We start from the raw sequence: 14,475 nt of genomic DNA, 5'->3' as shown, positions 1-14,475 counted from the left end.
GATGGGATCTGACAATCTTAAGAATAGCAGATTTAGGAGATCGGGAGATTTGAATTGAAAATCGGAAGCCTACTAAATTCATTATTATTAATATACTGATGCACCTTAGGAAAAGTTTTTGTATTATTTTAAAAAACAACATTTTGTTTTAGACAAATATGTAAGTAAAATATTATAGATCCAAGATAGAGTGTCAATATGAATATCTTGCGATATCCGCCATTTCGAGGTTATGAAATTTACAAGCATATTTTCGAAAAAATTATGACTTGCTGATTTATATTTTTGATGTTGAATTTAAATCTCGCGGTCTCTCCAATCTGCCATTCTTAAGATTGCCAGACTCCATCTAAACGCAGCCTTATACCTACCCGTGTTATATATTGATGTAGGTAACGCGGGTAAGGGTAGAATCGTGTGTGTACCGGTGGTGAGTCAGAAGGGCGCGGTTATTATACAGTTTGAATTTCGCGCGCAAAAACGAGCTTTCACTATATACTGCGTTGCGATCGCATGCGCGGTTGCTTTTATTTGTAAACAGATTGTTATAACATTTTTTGCGAATATAAATTAATTATTAGCATGGATTTTTTTAAAAAAATGGTTCGATGATTTTTTGAATTTGCAGAACGCTTTCAACGGCTTTCGAACGTTACACGATAATGTCGTTCGAGACGCGCAGAAAATTTCGGGATAGTAATAATGATTCATGAAAATATTTTCCGACTTGACGAATATCACGCAAGTCTCTTCGGATGTTACATCAGTAACTCGTTTGTGTTCATGTGCATCGTAGAATTTTCGGCGCCTTGAAAATGTCTATACTCATTATACCCACGCGAATAATAGAAATCTAACGGATATATTACGCACTTTTTGCGAAAAAAATAAAATAATTTTCCACATTAAAAACTATGAATGTATCTAGTTTAAAAAAATCTGTCTACAAAACGAATGATAATAATAAAAAAAAAATGTTTATCAATCAAAATTAAATAAATACCTTCTTTTTTCAAGTTTACACTCTTCCTAATTGGTTTCAAACAATGTATCGTTATACAGTTATCCAAGCACACTCAATAAAAAGATAATGCACAAGCGTATTATCTACAAAGCAATAAAAACGTGTTATCATTATCAAAACAGTACATCGTCGTCGTTCGTTCCTTATAACCTCTCCAAATCAACAAACAAAATACACCTCTCTCGACCCAAGTTCAAAACTTAACCCAGAAAAAAAATTTTCGCGTGATGCCTCGTGAAACCTAAAAGTCACCCTCATGGATCCTCAAAATCCTCAAAATCATTCCCGTCGACTCCTCAGCGTCTCCGAAGCCCCGAAAAATGTGCAGTAGTTGCAGACGAGATGCCGATGACGCGAGAATTAATGACGGATGTTGCGGTAAGAAAATAAAGATAAATAAATAAATGACACCGTAAGGTTTAAGTGGGGTTAGACTGTGAAGAACTGAATTATGAAGCGACTATAGGTCGGCGATAAAATTTTATTATACGCCGCTAAAGGTCCCTGGCAACTTGCCGATGCTGCTTTTGACTTTCTCCGAGCTTGATTATTCCGTTACTTTTTGTCCGAAAAATATCAAACGCTTTGATTTTCATCAAAGCTCACACACACTCGAGCTTTTTTCTTCAAACTTCGCTGCAAGCACAGCAGCGCGTGTCGAATATGAAAATAGTTGTTATGCATAAAGTTGGAGGGAAACTGCAGTTACAGTTAACAGCTTTGCCTGTGCTGCAGTCTTTGGAGAAACTTTGGAAAACTCGTGAAACTTGGCGATATAACGAGTCTTAATCTTAACAAAGATATGGAATAACTTATTTAACGCAGCTTTATTAAAAAATTCGGGTTAATCTTCTTAGCAGGTGGGAAAGCTCGACGTCAGCAGGGCTGTTGCTTAGATCGTCCCTACGACTGCACAGGAACGAGACCACGAGGTCCATCCGGTAGGGGCAAGTGTAGGTGTGAGCTTGAGGAGTCTTGGAACAAGTGCACACCACCGAGACCTCACAGGGACTGGCCGGGAAACTTCGGAGAGCTTAGGAGGAGGTGGAGCGAACACGTCAAGAGGCAGAGCTGCCCTTGCGATGATTGGTGAGAGAAATTATTATTATTATTATTTTTTTTTTTTTAAGAAAAGTAATTTGAGCTTTACATTATCCCTTTACAGCCGAAAAAAGTCGATTCTCCCGTTAACGTACAACGACACCGTCGAGACAAGCCCTAACACAGATTGCGAGGTAAGACGTTGCTTCCCATATAAGATTTCGGCGTTTAGTTTAACGCGCTCCATAAAAAGGCAATTTTCACGCTATATAATTTGGAATAATGAAGCCAGTAGTCGCGTCGTAAAACGAAAGCACTTTCGCCTCGATGTCGCCCATTCCGTGTACATTATCTACTTACTCGCTTTTCAAGGCGGGAAATTCAAATTCAGCAGCTTTTTTTTCCAAAAGGACGAATCGGACGACTGTCAACGACGTCACACGAGCAACAACTACAAGTGTCCGGCATCATCGCGTTTTTCGAGCTCTCGTCACAGTTCCGCTTCGGCCAAGAATACATCGGGGCGTTGCGACGCGGATAACGGTAAAGAAGACTCGCCGATAGCGCGAGAATAACGTTTATTCGTATTTATAGTGATAAGTCGTATAAATAGAACGGCTGCTGTGTGCGTATGTATATTTATGCGCCTCGTAATGTGGAACGTGGCTGAATGAGTTTTTTTCCTGCGGTAATCTTGGTTACTTCACGATGATTATTTCTTTAAATGCTTCGTATATTCATTGACATAATTTTCTCGATGAATTATTACAAAATTAATAGTTTCGAATATTTTTTAGTTTTAATTTACTAGAGTAAAAGATAAAAATATTTTCAAAATTTTGTTTAGGCTGCTGTCTCTGCCAAGCAGCAAGACGCGACTGCTGCTGTCCCTCGCCGGTGCAGGTAGACGCGCGTTCGCACGAAAACTGCAGCTGCGAGTGTCCGGAACCGGTCGAATGTCCCTGTTCACCAGCGGAGCGTCGATTTCCTCGTCCCGGTCGAAGATGCACCGTTGCCGACTCTTGTCCGGTGAACCGAGCGAGGCACGAGCGTAGGAAGTGCCGAAGTCGAACCAGCAGTGATTCCGAGGATAGGGTTGGTATTTTTCCTCGGCTTTTATATCACGATTTTCTTGCGAAACACTTGTCATGAATATGTATAAATAAATAATCGGGAAGTTAAAACAAAGTATCGCTCGACTCGTGCGCGATAAGGAGTTTATTACGATCTCGAAGAGGCAGTATATCATTTTAGCTCGAGTGACTATGGATAACGACACTTTAGTTGTCATTGACATTATAGTTCAAAAATCGCTTTTTTTTTTTAAAGAAATTTCTTTGATTTTACAGTCGTACACAATAAGGTCTATTGTTCGGAATTATTAATAGCGGCTCGTGTAGCGCGAGATCGAAGGCCGGAGATACGCTTCAAAGTTTAAACTTCACTGTTTCGCAACGGTATTGATTGATTGCTTATCGTTCGGCCATAAACTTTATAAATTAGAGTATTTGCGATTAGATATCGCGTCGTAAAATTGACGGTCGGCCTATGACGTTTGGAACTTATCAGTTATAAAATTTACGTGTGTTCTTCCTCTTGAAAAAAATAAATCTGATGGTGAAATAAAAATACGCATAGTTTTTCGATTCTCGGCCGATAAAACAGTTTTGGTAGTTATAGCAGGAATCTGCTACCCCCTTAAAAAAATGCTATCATATTTCAATTTTCCACTATATTCTATACATTACAGCGTAGAGTAAACTCGCGACAAGAAAAGCACGAACAGCCGAAAATCCAGAAATGCCGCAAGAACACCCCCTACGAACCGAAACATCAAAATTCCAATCGATCATCCTGCTGCTCCGCAAAAGCCACATCGCACTGCCCTAATCTACCAGGTAACTACATCGTCCACATTCCATGGATAAAAAATATACAGAACAGTACACCGTCGAGCTATAAACTCATCGCGAAGCAATAAATCAAGCTTTCCTCGAAACGCTTAAAATTTTCGTAAATCACCGCCGATGGCTGAAGCGACGCCGAGGAAATCGCAGACGCGCGAGAGAGGAAATGAAAATCGCCGTCGGTGGCGTCGATGCTTTCGAAGTTTGTTCGCGCGATTAAAAAGTGTTTTATATCCATACACACGCCGGCTCTCTCTTCCGGATTTTTAATCGCGAAAAAGTTCACCCCGGGATAAAGGAAGCGATTAATGCGAAACGAAAATAGGACGACGTAGGTCTAAGTTTTTGTAAAGATCGATTGTAAACTTCGAACTTCTTCGCGGAATGTCGACGCGAAGTTTAATGGGACTTCGGGACTGGCATGGGAAATCAATTCGTCAGTGTCGATACTTTCTTCCGATCGAACAAAGATTAATACGATATAACACATTGATTTCATCTCAGCACGACGAATTTCTAAAAATATCCAAGTCAGTTCTGTATCGGCAGGTGGCGACGGTGCCTCGCTCGGGGGCGTCTCGCGAATCGTCTCCTTCGCTCTGCTGATCCTCGTCGGTGTCGCCTGGGCCGTCGCAACGATAATCCGACCGTCGTCACGATCGCGCTGTCGCAGGAAAATCTGCCGGTACGAATTTTCCACTTTATACAATGAATTTTTACTCCGTTGGGAGGTATGCCCGATTTTATTTTGATCGAGTCCACGTGTAGTGTTGGATGCACGAGATATCGCGAAAATGTTGGGAATCTGATGCATCGGATTGATCTTATAACGTGTTGACGTCGTTTACGTGCGCGAATTGAATTTTGATGATAATGACTCGTAATGGAATTAAATTATCAAATTTGGATGTTTGAATATTGTGAAAATCGTGTACGTAATTCAAGGACAGTCAACAGAGCACTCGAATACTGCGTTTGTTTTTCGGTGATTGTGCTTCCGATTGCATAATATGCGATTAGCATCTTAGATATTGAGGATATGTTCGTCGGTTCGATCTAGTAGGCATATTCGTCTCCTACGTAGTTGCCGATAAAATCGGCTGATTTATTACTTTGTTGAAATTGCAACACTATGACCATGTAGGTTGTGATCGAGCTAACCATCTGTAATTTGCACATTTGTTAATAAAAAATAAGTAGATTTATACATGTTTGGAATGAGCCCTACTTACTGAAGTCAATAACGATTAATCCAGCGAGAACAGCCCTAAAACCTTGAATGTCAGATCGGTGTTCACCAGGTAGGTCAAGAATTTATTCAACTAAAAATGAAAAAAAAAACAACAACAGATTTTTGCGAAAAAAAGAATTTGTCTAATGTGTCTAATAACCTTATTCTTGATCTTCTGATCGTCATCAAATTTAATCAAACACGCATTGACGATGTCCTTCGTTCTCTTGCTCTGTAAAGCAATCGTACAGCATTAAATTACGCGAAAATCGATTACAATCACACAAACTCACCTCTTCGATCGCAGCAGTGACGCATTTCGTCAGCGTCACCAGTCGAACGACAAACAACAATGCGTAAAAGAAGCAATGCACGAAAATGGTGTCCGTCAAGTCGTTCTCACGAAGAACAATAGGTTTGGCAAAATAGTAGGACGAGAGAATCATCGCGAAAAATACGTGCAAAACACAGAAGAGCATCGAGTAAGAATAGAAATTCGACACGTCTTGGGATACTTCGCTGATCAAGCCGTGTAATTTCCTCAGCTCGTCGTCTTCTCGAATCGATGGACAGTCGAATTTTGAAAGATTCCCTTTCGCTGTAATCGATCAGGTTTTCGTTGACCATTTTGAACTGGTACTTGACGAACTTCAAAATCACGCTGTACTGGATCATAAGAGCGCTGATGACGAAGTTACTCGAGTACACGGTTAGATAGTAATAGAGGAAATATAAGTCGTCGGCCGCAGCTGCGGTGAATATTGAAATCCAGATGAAACAGTTTACGGCAATTATTGTTCCGAATTCCAGGGACAGTTTCTTCGTGTGATCGTTTTCAGGATTGAGAGATAGCGAGGATTTTGTGATTTTGATGATTCTGTTGGTGATCGAGATCAGCTCATCGCTTGTCAAGCAAAATTTGGCGAAGATGAAGAAAGCTGTGGTGCAGGACACGACCTCTTGTAGAGAATCCGATACTTTTTCGAATGTCATTCTATTGGTGAGTCGGTAGAAGTATGGTATACTGAAAATGTGCAAGACTATTGGGATAAATATGAGAATGACGTAGACAATGGCTCGTTTGGAATAGCTGATCCGAATGTAGTGAGTTCCGATATTTTTCGCTAATTCGATGTCGAATGCCATCGTTCCGACACCGAGTACTTTGAAATAGTAAAATAAACATTGAGTTAGGAAAAATTTGTTTTGAGTGAATTTTTTGAAAAACATTTTACGACTAAACTGGCTACTATGCAACTGAATATTGTGTAATATTTTTTTTTGCAAAGACGCTTTACTTCGTTCTGGATAATGTTGTATCGATTTGACGATTCAATTTACAAAATTATATCCGCAGCGTGTACATAATACACTTAGGCATTGCCGTAAGAATATGGTGAAATTGAAAAAACTTTACCTTTTTGTGAATTTTTTTTTAATGATAACACGACGTAATCATAAAGTACCATCGCAGGGACATATCACATATAATTTGCAATAAAATCATAATTTTACAAAATTTGTTCATAGTTTGATATTTTCTGTTTTTATTTTAAAGTAAAAAAGTGTTTATTCTATGCCAATAAGTTCATACTTTATTACAATATCGATCGGTCATACTCAATTTTCACAATTGTAGTCGCCGGTAAAATCGATCGGATACCCAAATCATGATTCTAACATTGTCAACGAAGTAAAAAAAATTTCGCACCAAAGCAAATAGTGCTGTGTCAACAATTTCATACGCATGTGGAGTATCAAGAAAAATATGCTTTTTGGAAAACAAATTAAAAAATTCGACTACCTAAAGCTACTTTACTACTACTTCAAAGTGTTCGGACTGGCAACAATGACTTTCGTCACGGACTCAACGAAAACTACTCCAAATCGCTTTGGGACTTTCAGCCGTTCCAAATATACCATCGTCTACAACGTCGTCATTATTTTGGTTTTTGTAATGCCATGTCTCTACAACATGACCATCTTTTGCGTCGGTACCAACCGAGTGAAATTCGAAGACTTTGCGGATTGCATCCAGATTAACATGGCCTTATTCGTAACAATATTCATACTGTCGAAGTTTTGCATTTCAAGCGACTCGCTGATCAGCATCGCGAACTCGATCAGTCGAATCACCGAATCGTTGCTGACTCTGAGCAGTATTAGCTTACAAAAAAGGATCAAAGTTTCCTTCGAAATCAAGCAAGCGTTTATCGTAAATATCACCATGTGGATCGCATTCATCGTCATAAATCTATCGGAGATCGAGCCTTGGATGAAAAACGCTGTAAACATGTACGTCAGCAACTTCCTCGTCAGCGTCCTGATACTACAGTACAGTGTGATCTTGAAGTTCCTCCAGTACGATTTCAAAATCCTCAACGAAAACCTCATCGAGTTCAGAAACGAGGATTCGATGAAAATCCGATCACCTACAGAAACGAAAGCCAAAATCGACGGGCTGTTGAAGTTGCAAAAATTGCACGAGTCGTTGAGCGACACATCGCGACGGGTGTCGATGTTTTATTCTTACCTGATGCTCGTCAGCGTTTTGAACATATTTATCATGTTGATTTTCGTGTGTTACTACCTCGCGAAGCCGATTATACTTACTCACGATAGTAACTTTAGCAGTATTATGCTGCTGCGTTGCTTTTGGTATGGTCTCTTGTTTGTGGTTCTATTGGTGACTTTGACGAAGTTCGTCACGGCTACGATCGAGGAGGTAAATTAGAATCGTATGATTGACTTCCTTTATTGTTGCTGTTGTAAATTTATGAATGAATTGTTAACAGAGCAGAAGAACGAAGGAAATTATTAGTTCTTGTTTGATGATACCTGATGCGGATGAGAAGCTTTTGAATAAGGTAACGACGCGTTACACTCTATTATGATCTGTTATGCGATTGTACAACTTTGAATTCTTTATTTTATTTTAGTTGAATCAGTTTTCGTTGTACTTGCTACACAGGGATGTAAAGTTTACGGTTTGGGGGCTTTTTACACTGGATGAATCGCTATTGACTTCGGTAAGGATAACTGTTTTTAACATGAAAATTATTCCAGAGGTTTCGATTATAGAAACATGATACTTTTGTTTAATGACATTATGAATAATATACGTATTTCAGATGGCTGGTTCGATCACAACGTATATGGTGATAGTGTTACAATTTCAACAGAAAGATTGATTGCTTGGCACAGAAATCTTTTCTTTCGACATGTAAAATTTATTGTTCTAAATTTAATAAATATTCTTGAAATTACTTCCATTGTCATTTGCCAGTGTTCGTATCGCATGTATGACGGCATAGTTATAACTTCGCTTCAGCGAATCGTATTAAATTATCGATTAGCTATAAATATAGTTTGCAATATTGTAGTCACAGTGTTTATTCATTGCACTAGAAGACACATCGAAATACTTGCACTTCCTTGAATCGATAGATTTTATCGATCGAAGATTCCAACCAACATTCGTACGTTGTCTTCGAAGAAGGATATACCACAAAAGTGCTGCCAAAGATTAGACTGTACTTTTCCAAAAATGCTGTTTTTAAAAAAATCGAATAACAAAAACCTCGACTACTTAAAATTACTTTTCTACTTCTTCAAAGTGTTCGGACTAGCATCGATGACCATTGACGCAACGACGGCAAAAAACACTAGGAATCATTTTTGGACATTTACCCGCTCCAAAAGTACCGTTATCTACAACGTCATCTTTATTTTGGTTTTCGTAATCTCAAACATCTACAGCATGACGTTCTTCTGTCGTGGCACTTACGTAGTCAACTTTGAAACCATCGGGGATTGCGGCCAAACAACATTATCCTTATTCGTAGCATTATTTATACTGACGAAGTCTTGTATTTCAAGAAATACGTTGATCATCATTGCGAACTCGATCAGTCGAATTACAGATTCGCTGCTGTCTTTGAGTAGCACTAGTATTCAAGAGAATAGCAAAATCTCATCAGAGATCAAAAAAATGTTTATCATAAACATTAGTACCTGGACTGTGTTATTCGGCACGTTTGCATTTGACTTGAAGCCTTTGACAAAGTATGGCATCGTGGTATTTTTCAGCAATTGTATCATTAACCACCTCGTGATCCAGTACAGTGTGATTTTAAAATTAATCAAGCATAATTACAAGATACTCAACGAAAATCTGATCGAGTTCGGCGACCAGGAATCGATGGCAATTCGATCACCGAGTGAAGCGAAAATCAAAGTCGACAGACTGTTGAAGTTGCAAAAATTGCACGAGTCGTTGAGCGATACGTCGCGAGAAGTGTCGAATTATTATTCTTATCCGATGCTCGTCTGCGTTTTGCACGTGTTTATTATTTTGATTTTTGTGTGTTACTACTTTTTCAAACCGATGATACTCCACAGTAAAAACTTGTCGACTTTTACGTTTTTACGCACCATTGGGTATGGTTTTGCATACGGCCTTTTACTGGTGACTTTGACGAAGTGTGTCGCAGCCACGATTGACGAGGTAAATGTATTTAGTGATTGATTTTATTTTAGTTTTTTTTATAAATACTAACGAATAAACTATTAGCAGAACAGAAGAACGAAAGAGATTATTGGTTCTTGCTTGATGATATCTGCAGATGAGAAGGTCTTGAATAAGGTAGCGAAGTGTTCGATTTACTTTCTTGTGATTTCCTATATCTGCATTATGGCTTAAACATTTTTGCTTTTCAGTTAAATAAATTTTCGACCTACTTACTGCACAGGGATATCAAATTCACGGTTCTGGGACTTTTTTCATTGGATGAATCGTTATTGACTACGGTAAGTACGCGTGTTTCGAAATAAATATTATTTTACAAACATGTTAACTTCAACATTGCTTTACGAATTTCAGATGGTTGGTTCGATCACAACGTACATGGTGATAGTGCTACAGTTTCAACAAAATTTGAAAAGATAATTTAACTTTTGGAAAAAAATAACCTGCTTATTCTATGCGAAATTGGTTCTATCTATATTTATAACATCGTTTACCATATCGATTTGTTAAACTCAATTTGCGTAATTGTAGTCGGAACTAGTGTTTACTTAATGCACTTCAAAGTCGCGAAGTATGATAAAATTGAATAAAAATTGCCTTTATTACAAATCGATAGATTTCAACGATAGAGCATACCTAAGTTATTGTACGGAGAAAACAGAATAGCGCAACAATATTCTCAGAAGTTAAAAAAATAAAAAAGATGTTTTTCGGAAAACCGATCAACAAAAAAATCCACTCCTTCAAATTACTTTTCCACTACTTCAGAGCACTTGGACTGGCGACGATGACTTGTGACTTAGCACCAGCGAAAAATGCCACAAAATACTATTGGTCTTTCGCTAGTTCCAAAAGCGCCATCGTCTACAACGTCATCCTCGTTTTGATTTTCGTAACGTCGAACGGCTACAGCATGACATACTTTTGCAGCAGTAATTACCAAGTGGACTTCGACACTATCGCGGATTGCGGCCAGACAACAATATACTCGTTCGTAGCGTTATTTATTCTGGTGAGGTCTTGTATTTCAAGAAATGGGCTGATCAACATCGCGAATTCGATCAGCCAAATCACAGAATCGTTACAGTCTCTGAGCAGTATTGAAATTCGAGAAAAGAACAAAGTCGGCTTAGATATTAAAAAATTATTGTTCGTGAATATTACAATATGGACTGGATTATTCGTATCAACTGTACTAGAAGTCATGCCCTGGACCAAGTACACCATCACGGTGCATATCAGCAACTTTATTATCATCGTTCTCATGATCCAGTACAGCGTGATCTTGAAGTTTCTCCAGTACGATTTCAAAGTCCTCAACGAAAATCTCGTCGAGTTCAGAAACGAAGAATTGACGAAAGTCCGATTGCCGACAGAAACGAAAACCAAAGTCGACAGACTGTTGAAGTTGGAAAAACTACACGAGTCATTGAGTGATGCATCGCGAGACGTGTCGATGTTTTATTCGTATCCAATGCTTGCGAGCTTTTTGGAAGTATTTATTTATTTGATTTTTGTCTGTTACTACCTCACCAAGCCCATGATACTTGGTAACACCTACACGACGTTTATGTTGATACGTAGCTTTTGGTCTGGTTTTACATACGCGATTTTACTGGTGACATTCACGAAGTCCGTCACGGCTACGATCGACGAGGTGAATTCAACTAGATTGTATTATCGTTGATTTTACTATTATTTTTTATTGTAAATAAATTGTTAACAGAGCAGGAGGACGAAGGAGATAATCAGTTCGTGTTTGATAATTCCTGTAGACGAAAAGGTTTTGAGTAAGGTAAAAATGTGCTTGAATAAAAAAATTATTGAAATGAGTACACGAAACTCTTTACATTTTTCAGTTGAATCAATTTTCGAACTACTTGCTACACAGGGATATTAAATTCACGGTTTTCGGACTTTTTTCATTGGACCAATCGTTGTTGACTTCGGTATAGTATGGCTTTTTGAAATTATAACTATTAATAGATATTTCAGTTCAATGTCATTATCAATAGCATATAACGCATTTCAGATGGCTGGATCGATCGCAACGTACATGGTGATAGTGTTACAGTTTCAGCAGAACAATCGTTAATTATTATTTCATGTACCTTATAAATCATGATGCTATAATAAAAAGTATGCAAAATAATCTCCAATAAAATTTACTTCCAATCGTATTCCTTCGCTCACCAGTTTCGTTTTTATAAATAAATATAAAACACGTCGATATAAAAAAAATTAATTGCTTTCACATTGCAGGTTTCCCAAGATGCTATTTTGACCAACCATCAATTCTCCACGCAACACCTTGTCGCAGGTACGTAAACTCTTTTTTTTCAAGCCAATTCAGTGTCTCCAAAATACAGACAGCGTAAACATTCGACTGTCGCGTATACAATCATCAAACAACTACCGGCTTGCACGATAATCTCCGCAGATCAAATCAAACGCGAATCACGTACGTACAGACATCGAACGATTTCACGCTGTACAAATATTTAACTCCAAGCTCGAATACCTCGTAATTCCCGTCGCGTAACGCCTCGTAATAATAGCCGATGATGCGTTTTGTTTTTACCAATTTAACGACACACAATTCCGCATATCCATTAATATCCCAAAACGTCCCCGCAAAATATATATAAACAAGACAAATGACTGGAAAACTAAACCTGCCCACCAATTGATCACACCGCAGTCCGACTCTATCAACGGCTCCACTGTTATCTCGGCTGTGCCGCGATAATAACTCCTCTCGCGTCTGCTGCCAGCGTCAGCTCACGATTCGGAGGTGGAGAAGAGGGACCAGCTGCTGCAGGAGCTATGGATACCGTCGTCACGTGAGTCGGAGCCTAACTTACTATTTTCGAGCGCTGACGCGGTGCGCGCGGAGCTTTTTGGCTGGCGCGCGGAATTTCAATTTTCAAGCGATCGATCGCTCCTTCGAGAGCGACTTCTCGTTTTCACTGGGACACGATCGGAGATTGATGATTTTAAAATTAAATTTCCTCTATAATAACCATTTCAAACGAACGAAACCCGCAAAATTAACTCGGCAGAGCCTCAGCGACGTCGAGGACGAAGACAGCAGTTGTACCAGCGGTAAATCCTCGGACTGGGATTGCCGGCCAATAGTGTACGAGCGAGGCGAGCTGCTTATTATCGAGGACACGAAGGATCTAGTCGCTGCTCGAGTGGACGATAACGAAGCTGCCTCTGCGGAGGATGAATCGACCGGCTCACTTCGGTAAGTCAGCTTTAGCCACTGGAGCGTTTTGTTTACTCCCCGGGACTTTGTGTGCCGAAGATTGTTGTTGAGTAATTAGTGTTTTTTCAATTGATGTACCGGAGGTAAATTCCACAAGCTCGAGAATTACAGAACAATATTCAACAGTAAACTCATCGAATTTTTCAAGCGAACAACCGTCATCCCCGCATCATCCACTTCCGAGTCCCCTACGGAATTTCGACAGTCATGCAGAGAACTGCGCGAATCGGCCGTTAAATCATGCGTCTAAGCGCCGCAGCGACGAGACGATCTTTTTCGACGTCGACGTGCTGGTAACGGAGGAATCGAGCCTGTCGCTACGATTTTGCGGTGAAGAGGGAAAAAATGAGCCGGAAAAAATGGCTCCAGCTTATGGCGAGCTTGAGGAGAAGATCAGCGGTGCCAAGAGGACGAATCAGCTTTTTGAAGGTATTGTGTTGTGGACGATGAGAATTACAGAGTCGTGATTGGAATTTCGTTGCGTAGAATTGAATAATTCGGGTTCAAAGTGTCGAGGTAACGAAGAGTCGCACAGAAAATCGGTGAACAAACAGATTTCAAGGATGGATCGACCGGATAGGATCAGTACCATTGACCTGCACGTCAGTTCCATCTATTATACTATACTTTCATCAAAGCAATATTCAACGTTTATATCGCATCGTTTCCAGTGTTCCAAATTCACAATCGGATACCCTGAAGACAAGAAGACTAAAAAGCCCGAAAGATGCCCAGCGACTTGCCGGTACTTCGTAGGATCCCAAAAAGCCGCTTCCGACGATCATCAACGAGTATTGTCTAACCGCAAGAAGAGCAGAAGGCGAGTCTGAAACGGATAATCGCATACAGACTTACAACGATTCGCAGAAAAATAAAAATCCACGTATCTCACTCTCGAGGCAAACTTTTCAAAATCGCACCGACCACAAAACCGAACCACTTCGTCACAAGCCCAGAAGCTACTGTACTCGAAACGAGAGCAGAAGGAAGCACGTTATTATGGAAACATCGCGTGCAGTAAGGCTCTTATGTCATTGCTGCGGGTGATGCATCGCCTTATCGTCCGCGATTACGAAATTCCTCTCGACACGAAGATAAGCGCGATGTGTCACTCTCGCGTCTGGTTCTTTGGTTATGGCTTTTTTTTCGAAGACTGATTTTTCGATCGATGGAATGTGGACGTGCGCTTTGTCATCGGTTGGAGATATTGTTGTTTCGAGTTGGTGATTGCATTGTGGTAATGGAATTTCAATTTGAACAATCAATCGATGTAAAAATTAAATTCATCCTATTCTAAAAAAAAAAAAAATCTACTTTGTTATCATAAAACACACATAAATTGCATAATTGAATCTTCAATAATCGTCATTTCCAAAGATAAGCAAACAACGGCCTCGTTAAATCCGGCCGTCATCGGCTGCACCGAAAAATCAAAACAAACTGCAGTCGAGAGCAAACGAACAGATGATCTCA

The 14,475-nt window shown here is 39.5% G+C and overlaps 4 protein-coding genes and 1 pseudogene across 7 annotated transcripts; 4 read left to right on the top strand and 1 right to left on the bottom strand.

Annotated features, from left to right (window-relative positions):
* The first annotated feature begins 495 nt into the window (after window positions 1–495).
* LOC103317736 lies at window positions 496–13,898 on the top strand. Of its 3 annotated transcripts, none has more exons than XR_004344884.1 (12): window positions 496–1,402; window positions 1,882–2,113; window positions 2,190–2,259; window positions 2,476–2,608; window positions 2,913–3,160; window positions 3,816–3,963; window positions 11,994–12,051; window positions 12,433–12,574; window positions 12,794–12,981; window positions 13,151–13,431; window positions 13,512–13,604; window positions 13,674–13,898. XR_004344884.1 is itself a non-coding variant. In XM_032599338.1 (12 exons), the coding sequence occupies exons 1-12, from the start codon at window positions 1,345–1,347 to the stop codon at window positions 13,830–13,832; spliced, it is 1,830 nt and encodes a 609-aa protein (XP_032455229.1). In that variant the 5' UTR covers window positions 496–1,344; the 3' UTR covers window positions 13,833–13,898. The 3 variants fall into 3 exon arrangements, 2 of the variants coding, with proteins under 2 accessions (XP_032455229.1, XP_008214746.1); XM_032599338.1 differs by having other exon boundaries at window positions 1,885–2,113; window positions 13,489–13,604; XM_008216524.4 differs by having other exon boundaries at window positions 13,489–13,604.
* Window positions 5,029–6,433, bottom strand: Gr44PSE (gustatory receptor 44 pseudogene; annotated as a pseudogene).
* On the top strand, window positions 6,951–8,394 carry Gr45 (gustatory receptor 45). The gene is made up of 4 exons (NM_001190492.1): window positions 6,951–7,928; window positions 7,999–8,070; window positions 8,143–8,232; window positions 8,335–8,394. Exons 1-4 carry the CDS (start codon window positions 6,951–6,953, stop codon window positions 8,392–8,394), a joined length of 1,200 nt encoding a protein of 399 aa, NP_001177421.1.
* Gr46 (gustatory receptor 46) lies at window positions 8,679–10,200 on the top strand. 2 transcript variants are annotated; one of them, XM_016989703.2, is made up of 4 exons: window positions 8,679–9,710; window positions 9,780–9,848; window positions 9,923–10,012; window positions 10,086–10,200. In XM_016989703.2, the coding sequence occupies exons 1-4, from the start codon at window positions 8,751–8,753 to the stop codon at window positions 10,149–10,151; spliced, it is 1,185 nt and encodes a 394-aa protein (XP_016845192.1). In that variant the 5' UTR covers window positions 8,679–8,750; the 3' UTR covers window positions 10,152–10,200. The 2 variants fall into 2 exon arrangements, with proteins under 2 accessions (XP_016845192.1, NP_001177422.1); NM_001190493.1 differs by having other exon boundaries at window positions 8,751–9,710; window positions 9,777–9,848; window positions 10,086–10,151.
* Gr47 (gustatory receptor 47) lies at window positions 10,435–11,883 on the top strand. Its single transcript, NM_001170917.1, has 4 exons — window positions 10,435–11,388; window positions 11,458–11,526; window positions 11,591–11,680; window positions 11,764–11,883. The coding sequence occupies exons 1-4, from the start codon at window positions 10,435–10,437 to the stop codon at window positions 11,824–11,826; spliced, it is 1,176 nt and encodes a 391-aa protein (NP_001164388.1). The 3' UTR covers window positions 11,827–11,883.
* Window positions 13,899–14,475: the final 577 nt, after the last annotated feature.

This window comes from Nasonia vitripennis, chromosome 4, assembly GCF_009193385.2.
Source record: "Nasonia vitripennis strain AsymCx chromosome 4, Nvit_psr_1.1, whole genome shotgun sequence".
Taxonomy (NCBI): domain Eukaryota; kingdom Metazoa; phylum Arthropoda; class Insecta; order Hymenoptera; family Pteromalidae; genus Nasonia; species Nasonia vitripennis.
The sequence above is the reverse complement of the archived record's forward strand: the minus strand, read 5'-3'. Positions and strand labels throughout refer to the sequence as shown.

What these genes read in the sequence shown, in the direction of transcription:
- LOC103317736 (XM_008216524.4), top strand. Translation starts at nt 1,345, where the DNA reads ATGTGCAGTAGTTGCAGACGAGATGCCGATGACGCGAGAATTAATGAC. An exon ending in GCGTTGCGACGCGGATAACG is followed by an intron (nt 2,609 to 2,912) that starts GTAAAGAAGACT and finishes AATTTTGTTTAG; the next exon opens with GCTGCTGTCTCTGCCAAGCA. An exon ending in GCAGTGATTCCGAGGATAGG is followed by an intron (nt 3,161 to 3,815) that starts GTTGGTATTTTT and finishes TATACATTACAG; the next exon opens with CGTAGAGTAAACTCGCGACA.
- Gr45 (NM_001190492.1), top strand. Translation starts at nt 6,951, where the DNA reads ATGTGGAGTATCAAGAAAAATATGCTTTTTGGAAAACAAATTAAAAAA. An exon ending in ATGAGAAGCTTTTGAATAAG is followed by an intron (nt 8,071 to 8,142) that starts GTAACGACGCGT and finishes ATTTTATTTTAG; the next exon opens with TTGAATCAGTTTTCGTTGTA. An exon ending in ATGAATCGCTATTGACTTCG is followed by an intron (nt 8,233 to 8,334) that starts GTAAGGATAACT and finishes TACGTATTTCAG; the next exon opens with ATGGCTGGTTCGATCACAAC.
- Gr46 (NM_001190493.1), top strand. Translation starts at nt 8,751, where the DNA reads ATGCTGTTTTTAAAAAAATCGAATAACAAAAACCTCGACTACTTAAAA. An exon ending in ATGAGAAGGTCTTGAATAAG is followed by an intron (nt 9,849 to 9,922) that starts GTAGCGAAGTGT and finishes TTTGCTTTTCAG; the next exon opens with TTAAATAAATTTTCGACCTA. An exon ending in ATGAATCGTTATTGACTACG is followed by an intron (nt 10,013 to 10,085) that starts GTAAGTACGCGT and finishes TACGAATTTCAG; the next exon opens with ATGGTTGGTTCGATCACAAC.
- Gr47 (NM_001170917.1), top strand. Translation starts at nt 10,435, where the DNA reads ATGTTTTTCGGAAAACCGATCAACAAAAAAATCCACTCCTTCAAATTA. An exon ending in TCACGGCTACGATCGACGAG is followed by an intron (nt 11,389 to 11,457) that starts GTGAATTCAACT and finishes AATTGTTAACAG; the next exon opens with AGCAGGAGGACGAAGGAGAT. An exon ending in ACGAAAAGGTTTTGAGTAAG is followed by an intron (nt 11,527 to 11,590) that starts GTAAAAATGTGC and finishes TACATTTTTCAG; the next exon opens with TTGAATCAATTTTCGAACTA.